This window comes from Mixophyes fleayi, chromosome 6 (assembly GCF_038048845.1).
Source record: "Mixophyes fleayi isolate aMixFle1 chromosome 6, aMixFle1.hap1, whole genome shotgun sequence".
Taxonomy (NCBI): Eukaryota; Metazoa; Chordata; class Amphibia; order Anura; family Limnodynastidae; genus Mixophyes; species Mixophyes fleayi.
This window is the reverse complement of record NC_134407.1, coordinates 197,088,396-197,097,371: the sequence shown is the minus strand read 5'-3', so window position 1 is coordinate 197,097,371 and position 8,976 is coordinate 197,088,396. Positions and strand designations below refer to the sequence as shown.

At 50.4% G+C, this 8,976-nt stretch overlaps 1 protein-coding gene across 1 annotated transcript; it reads right to left on the bottom strand.

The window, feature by feature from the left end:
• Positions 1–3,343: 3,343 nt before the first annotated feature.
• Positions 3,344–8,325, bottom strand: LOC142095118 (uncharacterized). Its single transcript, XM_075177917.1, has 2 exons — positions 6,499–8,325; positions 3,344–4,086 (listed from the first exon to the last, which is right to left on the bottom strand). The coding sequence occupies exons 1-2, from the start codon at positions 8,225–8,227 to the stop codon at positions 3,944–3,946; spliced, it is 1,872 nt and encodes a 623-aa protein (XP_075034018.1). The 5' UTR covers positions 8,228–8,325; the 3' UTR covers positions 3,344–3,943.
• Between the last annotated feature and the right edge of the window lie 651 nt (positions 8,326–8,976).

Below are 8,976 nucleotides of genomic sequence, written 5' to 3'. Positions count from 1 at the left end.
CCGACTTTTGAACGAGCGGTCGTATGTCGGCTGATTGAGCCGATTATTGGACGAAAACCCTGTAGTGTGTACCCAGCTTAAGTTAATGAAAGAAAGTGCATGATTGGTTGCTATGGTATAGTACAAATTTTGCTCTTAAAGTTGGTGGTAGTAGATGAGCCCTGTTGTGTGCCACACACTTCACAATGCACACAGGGCCATCTTAACAACATTATGGGCCCCCGGGCAAAGCAGTGCACCAGGGCCCCTAGATATAGATATAGATATAGAGATAGAGATAGATAGATGTACTTGCTCAGTGACCCTTGAAGGTTTTTTTTGCAGTTCTTTTTACTTTTGTAGGATTATTTATTCTCATTAAGAGCCGTGCCTATGGGGCCGCCTTGCCTGTGGGGCCCCCGGGCAGCTGCCCATAGTGCCCAATGGAAAAGATGGCCCTGAATGCACAGTCAGGTAATAATATAACTGCTGATTACTAACCTAAATATTAATTGCAAAGTGTTGGTATACTGATGTTGTCAAGAGAGTAATGCAAGAATGTGTGATATGGCACAGTTGCACTTATACTCAGTTTAAAATAAGGCTGTCAGAGATATGAAAGGCCTGATTTATGAAGGAAGGTATTGTGCATTTTTAAAACATGCACATATACAGGGCCGGATTAACCCTAGGGCTAACTGGGCTACAGCCCAGGGGCCTCGGGCATGCAGGGGGCCCTTGAAAGTGCTCAGCAGCAGTATTGATCGGTCGGGGGCGCCCGCGCCGCGATCAGTGCTGCTGAGCACTTTAAATGCGGTCCTTCCCCGGCACGCTGTAGACTCCTTACTGAGGAGATCTCGTGAGTCTCACTCTCACGAGATCTCCTCAGTAAAGAGCGTACAGTGCACCGGGAAAGGACTGCAATGCCAGGAGAAGGAGGTAAGTGCCTTGGAGGCGGCTCGGCTCACCGGGGGGCTGGCTCAGATAACGGGGGGGGGGCCCTCACGGGGGAATGGAGGTCCCCTTAGCCCAGGGGCCTCCATTCCCTTAATCCGGCCCTGCACATATATCAGGCATACACACTTCCGTATTCAACAAGGAGCAGATCTGAAGATACATCTGTTGATGAATACAGGTCTAGGTTCGCTCTGTTCTAACAGACAATACACTGCAGGATACATCCAATTACAGATGTGGAATACATATCACAATCTCCACTCCTCCTTCTCTACTATGTGTCAATCCCTCGTTCTTTCACTCCAACCCCTCCCCTTTAGATAGTAAGCTCTATCAAGCAGGGCCCCCTTTCCTCTTGTTGTCTCCCTCCACTGTCTTCCCCACTTGCTCCCCACCCGTCCTTTTGTCACCTTCAGTTACCATTGCCATCCTTGTAATTGCACAGGAATTGCCCTTTGTGATATGGCTGATTTCTGTCACCCTTCTTGTATCAGTACTTGTATTTGTTACCTGCATTTTTCATCTCTATTTATGCTATTTATACATTTCTACCAAAGCACAAGAGCAACACGGTGGCGTTTGCAGAGCAGTATAATACTGGAAAGGACCAACAAAAAAAGGGCAAGAAAGATCCTATCTAAGATAAAAAATATCGCCGTAGAATAAAATAGTAACTATTAAAATGTATTCAAATCCCAACAAACAGTACATATATATTTAAAACTATTGAAAAACTAAACAAACGCAGACTCCATACAACCCTTGATCCGGATCAGTTGTAATCACCAATAAAGGGCTCACCGTGTATGCTCCGTAAACCTTACATCAACCTTATAATTCTAAACCTTTGCATGCAAATAAACACACGGAGACTTGTATAAGTTATTAAAAATTGCCAGAAATTTTATTATGATTTTAATTTTAACTAGACCTATGGTGGCGGAGAAAGGGCACTGCGAAACAACTCTCAAGCTGACAAACACTATCACGTGTGGACTGGCGCAAACCGCCGTACGTCCACCACCACGGGGAACAAATCCCAACATAACTTTTGCGCTGAGTTGGCGTCAGAGTGACTGCCCCCTTTAAAACTCACTCTGCCCTCCCTCACCGAGTCGAACAGGGACCCTCCTCACCGAAGGGCCAAAAAGGGAGTTACTGGTGCCTCAACGGGGGGCAGTGACCTACGACAACTACCAGTGCGCCCACAAATCAGCCGCTGAACGCAGTGCCTTCCTACCCCGCTGCGCCCCACAGATGCCGCAGCCCGCCACCACTAATCTAAACACGCCGAAACTCCACCGCAAATGCTATCTATAAACAACCCCATACCTTCCTCCGTTAGATGTACGCCATCACTTCTAAAACATTGAGGTGACTCTACCCCTAATCCCGGGTGATTGATAACTACACCTCCCATGGACCGCACTACTTTCCTAATGGCGCTATTCAGTTTCCTGACCATAACTGTCATCTTTTTTAAGGGGATAGTTGTTCTCCAAGCCAGCCGGGGGATTAATGCCAACCAACCAATGATGATATGTGGCCATGCCTCGTGAATTTGCCTAAGGTCTTCCCGAATCGAAATAATGAGCTCCAGAGACTTTCCTTTCCCCAGGTCATTGCTTCCCGCATGCACTACTAAAATATTTGGCGGGCCATGCTGTTTAATTAGCCTCGCCAACCATGGAACCAAATCAGGCCAACCTAATCCCCTTTTATCCAACCATCTTATTACGGTGCCTTCGTGATTCGGCATACTGTTAGACCTGGGGTGTCCAGCGGCCCAGAACACAAAGGAATGACCCATGATCCACACCATCTTAGTTGTAACACCATCACCTGGAATCAGAAAAACATTGTTACAAACATGCCACCATAATTTGGAAGACAGGCCAGGCATAGCATAAAAGCATGAGAAGGATAGTATAGGGGAAAACCGTACAACAGAGGGGGATCAGGGAAGAGGAACACAAATGGGGAGCAGGCCACCCAGACGAAGGTAAACAACACCCGGAAAAACCCCGGCAGCACACCACTAATCAGGACTTACGCCCAGGGAAACCCGGGTGAAAATCCCTTCGCGCCCCCGCTTCAAAGCGACGAGCGGAAAAGCCCAGGGTAGCCCACCAAATGGAGGGATAAGGTGGGGTAGGGGAGGGCAGTGGGGGTGGTTAGGGTAACAATAAGAGTGAAATTGTAGAAAAAGAAAAACTGCAAGGCAACCTTTTGATTAGTGGAACAAAACATTTAAACATCAACATTGTCAATCCTGACATAAGATTTATAAGCCGTGGATTTCCAGCGGGCCAGAGCTTTTATCGTCTCAGTGGAGGATCCCGCCAAAGCAGCAGACGTGGCCGCCCCGATCTTGAACGAATGCGTTCCGAACCTAGAACTGCTAGATTTAATGACTGTAGGGACTTCTGCATAATGGCCGAAAATTGATATTTCGTCATGGGCATGCCGTTATGGTGACATAAAAACAAACGAGCCTGAGGTCTCATATTCATAAACCGTGACACTAAATTAACCGGGCAGATGTTACCATTAGGCTGCCTATTTAACTGAACCCATGCTCCCCTGCCACTCTGATCAGTTTTAGATCTAATTATTTTACCTAAAACCACCCCTCCGCATAAGCTGACATGCTCTGCATTCCAACCTGACTCTTGATGCCCCCTGGATTTAGCCACCAATTCAGATACCAGAAAAGCACCGAAAAAAGCCATAGAGAACGCAGTGCTAAATAAGGTCTTCTCATATTCATCAACTGCAATCCCTCCCAGGGTCCCTATCAACTGGTCCAGAATATTGTTGGTGATAGGCAAGCGCGCATCCGCCTGCGAGGGTCTAGCCCTAGCCCACCCCTTTAGGGCCTTACTGATCATGAACCCCTTTGTGACATCCGTGTAACCTTGCAGCCTGGCCATGAAAGATATCCCCGCCAAAGTAGACGCCATAGAGGCTCTAGATTCCCCTTTGGAATAGCTCTCCCACATAAATGCTAACATAGCATCACGCTGACCTGCCTCAGATTGATCTTTTGCCCGCTGAATAGTGACCACCATCTCCATGATACCTGATACGTCCTCAGAGTGGAAGGGGCTACCGCCTGTTCTACGAGCCCCCTTATGCCGGCTTGATGATCTGCCAAACACAAGAGGGACACGGAATACCAACATTGTCCGCCTGGGGAGCCATACTCCGAAACTTGCTCCATTGTCCTCGGGACAAAGCATCGGCCAAACTATTTTGCACCCCTGGTACATGTCTAGCCCTGAAAGAAATATCGTACTGCAGGCAGCGCAACACTAGGTGGCGCAGCAGAGATATTGCATGATGGGAGGATGCGCTTTGTTTATTGATCGACTGGACCACCCCCAAACCGTCGCACCAGAAAACTATGTGCCTCCCCCGCAACGTGGACGCCCACAGTTCAATTGCCACGACAATAGGAAATAGCTCCAGGACCAACAAATTTTTGGTAATTCCTACCCTATGCCACTCCTCCGGCCAGCTTTCTGCGCACCAATGCCCGTCCAGGTAAGCACCGAAGCCGCATGCTCCGGAAGCATCCGTAAACAGGTCAATATTAACGTTTGTTACGGGTGGTGAAGGCCATATTCGTGTCCCGTTGAAATCACTGAGAAAGGTGAGCCAAATCTGCAAATCGTCCTTGATGACCCTAGAGAGACGCACGGCCGCATGCGGCCTGCTCCTCCCTGCAGTGGCTCTCTGTAGCTTTCTACAGAAAACTCTACCCATGGGAATCACATGGCAGGCAAAGTTGAACCTCCCTAACAGGGACTGAACCTGTCTGAGCGGGCTGGAGCTGGATTCCAACGCTTCTGCAATAGCTTCGCACATCTTGGACACTTTATCAGTTGGGAGCCTGCAAATCCCGGCCACCGTGTCGATCTCAATTCCAAGGAACGAGAGACACGTGGCTGGACCCTCCGTTTTATCCGCGGCAATGGGAACGCCTAGCACCCTAAAGAGAGCCTCAGTGGAAAAAAGCGTATCCCGACAACAAGTGGAATCAGGAGGCCCGATAACTAGGAAGTCATCAAGATAGTGTGCGATCCACCGACACCCCGTTCCCGCCTGAATGCACCAATGCAAGGAGCCACTGAACTTCTCAAATAGCGCACAGGATATCGAACATCCCATAGGCAGACAGCGATCGATATAGTATCCACCACGATGCAGAAAAACCCATGAATCGATACGACTCCGGGTGAAGGGGCAGTAACCGAAAAGCCGACTCAATGTCGATCTTAGCTAACAGGGCTCCCCTCCCACATTCCTGCACCAGTGCCAGTGCGGATTCAAACGATTGATAATTTACGGAACTAAGGGTGGCGTCTATAGCGTCGTTCCCTGACAGACCAGCCGGGTACGACAAGTGCTGTATCAACCTGAATTTACCCGCTGTCTTTTTGGGTACTACCCCTACCGGGGACAGAATAAGATTTTGAATGGGAGGAAGCGGGAAAGGGCCCACCATGCGACCCAGACCAACCTCCTTCGCGATTTTAGTGTCTAGGACTTCCGGGAGAGCGAGCGCCGATTTCAAATTGATCGGCGTCGCCGTAGAAATGCTGCCCTGCACTGGTAATTTAAAACCTATGTGAAAACCGTCATGTATGAGAGAAGCGGTGTCTCTGGGAACCAAGCGAGCCATTTGTCCAGCTCAGCCGAATTAATTGGCGATGGACCCTTGACTCGGCACAGCTGGGTTTGCACCTCTTCCACTACCCCCACTCCGTCGGGCCTTTGCACATTCAGTGGCTGGATGCTGACCTCCGCATGCCGTGCAATTGTGTTTAAATCGGCATGATGTGCCTCGCTGGCAGGCGCCTGCATTGAAATCAAAACATCGACCTTTTGTGGGGAGGGTTGCTTGAACCCTCCCCGGCCCTTAAAACCTCCTGCCCGTGTAACCCTCGGCCCCTTGACTGCTCGGTCTCATGAGTTCCAGCCAGGTGTCTATGTCTTTTGACCCCAGCGGGAGCTTCTCGCGACCGCTCATCCGCCCGCAGAAGGGCTCGTCATATGCTCCCCAGATTGAGGGGCCATCTTTTAACGCCATCCCGCTAATAAGATGCATATATCTCCACAACTCATCCTGCTCACCGGGCCTAGTTTCCAGGTAAATAGTAGCAAAAATAGAGAAGGAATTCGACCATCTAGTAAACAATCTGAGCCTATCCTCCCCCATTCCGGACCTTTCAAAAGCCGCGGCAAGAGCCTTCTTTCCCTCCCCTGTCAGGGCGAACATGTCCACATACTTTCCGCGTCTAATCCTATCCCGTACACTCGGCCTAATACCGTGGGTTATCTCTAGGGTTTCAACCTGCCCTAAATCACTCCTAGCCACCATCCGGTCTTCGCCCCCCGACTGCGGTGCCTGTTTGCTCCGTTTACCTAGCAATTTAGTTTCCAATAGCTTGATGAGTTTTCTGGGCCTATCGCCCGAATCTGAGGAACCACTGCTCGTGGAAAGAACCGGTGACCCTAACAACTGTACATCGTGTGTGGTACCAGAAACGGACTCACCATGAGGAGCAGGATTCCCGGCCGCGACTGGTGCCTCCACAACACTGGCTGACCCCGGCTGGGCATCTGTTGATCCCGGGATTGGTTCCACACGAATCCCTGCCGACCTCTGGTCTCGAGACTCGGACCCGGAACGACCTCCACCGACAGCCCTCATCTCCTGGTTCGCGACCACAGGCTCTGAAACACAAAGTGGAGCAGTAAGCTGAGATCTGGGAAGGTAGTCCAGACGCCGCCGCGCCAATCCCAAGGCTGGGCCAGAGGGATCTAATCTGGAAGGCAAAATAGGTGACGGGCTATGGTAACCCCCCAATATGACCCGACGCTGAGGGGGGACCTCGTCGTACGGGGCCCGGTATGGTTCCTCGAAAAACCCACTTGGTCTGGACTGGGTGCGCCTCGGAGGGGACCATTGAGACGTATTACCGCCGCTGGAATGATGGTAATCGTATGCTAGATTATCTCGCGTGGGACCTGGCCTACATTGACTGGTGCTGGCATACGCTCCAGACGGCGATGGGGCCCGCCGGGACCTGTACGTCCACTCGCCTGTTGCTGGAAGAACGTGGCGGGAAAGAGAGGGCCTCACAGGCGCCGAGGGGCTGTCCCCAAAAACTTCCATGTTCCCCCTACTGGGCCCATCTGATCCCACGTGCCTTTGTCCCAGCCTGACACTCTGGACCCTGTCCGTCCCCGGTGTGTATGGTCTAAATGGGCCCATGTCAAACAAAGGAGCCCCCCCATGGTGAGCCCCCCAAGAAGAACCCCTGCCACTGTGGGGTAAAAAGGGGCTGGGCGGGAAATGCAACTGATGAGGGGCAGGGGGATTATAGGTCTGCATGTCCCCCCTGAGGGCCGAGATGGGTGGTGTGATGGGGCACTGGATAAACACCCCCAAGCCGGATCCCCTTTCCTCAACCAGCGGGCCGCTACCTACCCCCACTCTACCCTCCCCAGCACTGCCCCTGGATGGGGAAACATATGCAGCCTGGGCTGATGCAGGCATGACTCCAGCTGTATGTGACACAGGGGCACCCGCAGGCATATCCCCCCCACCGCTGCCGCTGGCTGAGGAGACCACAGCAGAGCAGGCTGGCGGCCTGGGTCTGCGCATGCGCGACCCAGATGCTGCCGCCGGCCGGGTCGAGCGACCCCGCTGCCCGCTATCAAGCACCGTTGTGCCAGAGGACCCTGGTGAGGAAGCGTGAGCCAGAATACTGGACTCACGCTGTGGAGGAGGAGGGGGACCCGCAGCCGCCGCCGGGAGAGAAGGGGGTGGGGTGGGGCCTACAAAATGGCGCTCAGTGCTCCGGGGAGAGGGGGACCTGTAACGGACAGGGCGGGAGGTGGGGCGGCGTAGACGGGGCATGATGGAAAAGCTGGTGGGGGAGAAAGCTAAAATGAAGGGGAGAAAACGGACAAGGAACAAAAAATTAACTAAAGGAAAAAAGGGGGGGGAAGGGGGGAATAAACAGGGGAAAAAAGAAACAGGTGAAGGAGAGGGAGGGAAACAAGGGAAGGCAGAAGGAAATGATTGAACACAGAGGGCAGGAGGAAAAGCTGACAAGAAAAGGAGAGGGAAAAGGCAAAGATAGGAAAAGAAACAGGTACTTATCTGCTCTCTCTCTCTGATGTCTTCCTTCCCAGGCAATCTTGTGCTGTGGAATGAACCAGAACAGGAAGTGCAGCCTCCTATATCAATCAAGGTCCCTCCCACTGGATTACACATTGGTCGGGCCAACCCATGTTAACACCTTCAGGTATTTGTACAGCTTACTACAAACCCTGTCGCCCTTTAAGTGCATTCGTCCTATTCAGCCTCATTTGTCATTATATGAAAATAACCTATAGTGCACTTATAGGGAAAAAGAACAGTCTCGTACCTAGTATTATATAGCGTGATCAAGAGTTCTTTTTACATAAGATCACAGAATCATTCCACAGTTCAAAGCACAATTGTGTCTATTAGGATCCACGTAGCTGTTGTAACATATACACTACACCTTTTATATACTTTACAATCCCTTTTAGTCACAATCATTCAGATATTTTAGACATCCTTAGGGCAACAAGGAGATGCAGATTATCAATAATACACCTGACTCATGAAGTCCTGTGAGCTGCTCTAAGCTCCACCTACTAGAGCTACATACTGAGTCTGTCTTCTGCACTGGAAAATAATCTCTCTCCGTTATTAAAATCTTACCCCACTTTGGGCTTTAGAAACTGAATTTTTACAAATTGAGTGATGGAATCCAACCAGAACTTGATCCAAACAGCACGTTCACAATCGAGTCCTGTGATCACAGTGCAATGGAGTCCTATCTGATCCGTTTCTCCATTGTTAATGTGTGGTTTCCTCAGAGATAACCAATCAGGATTAAATGGCTATGGAAATACACGTGTTAATCACCTGCAAACTAATTAACCAAAGTTACTTCTACGGTGATATTTTCAAAATATTTTATATAGATTAAT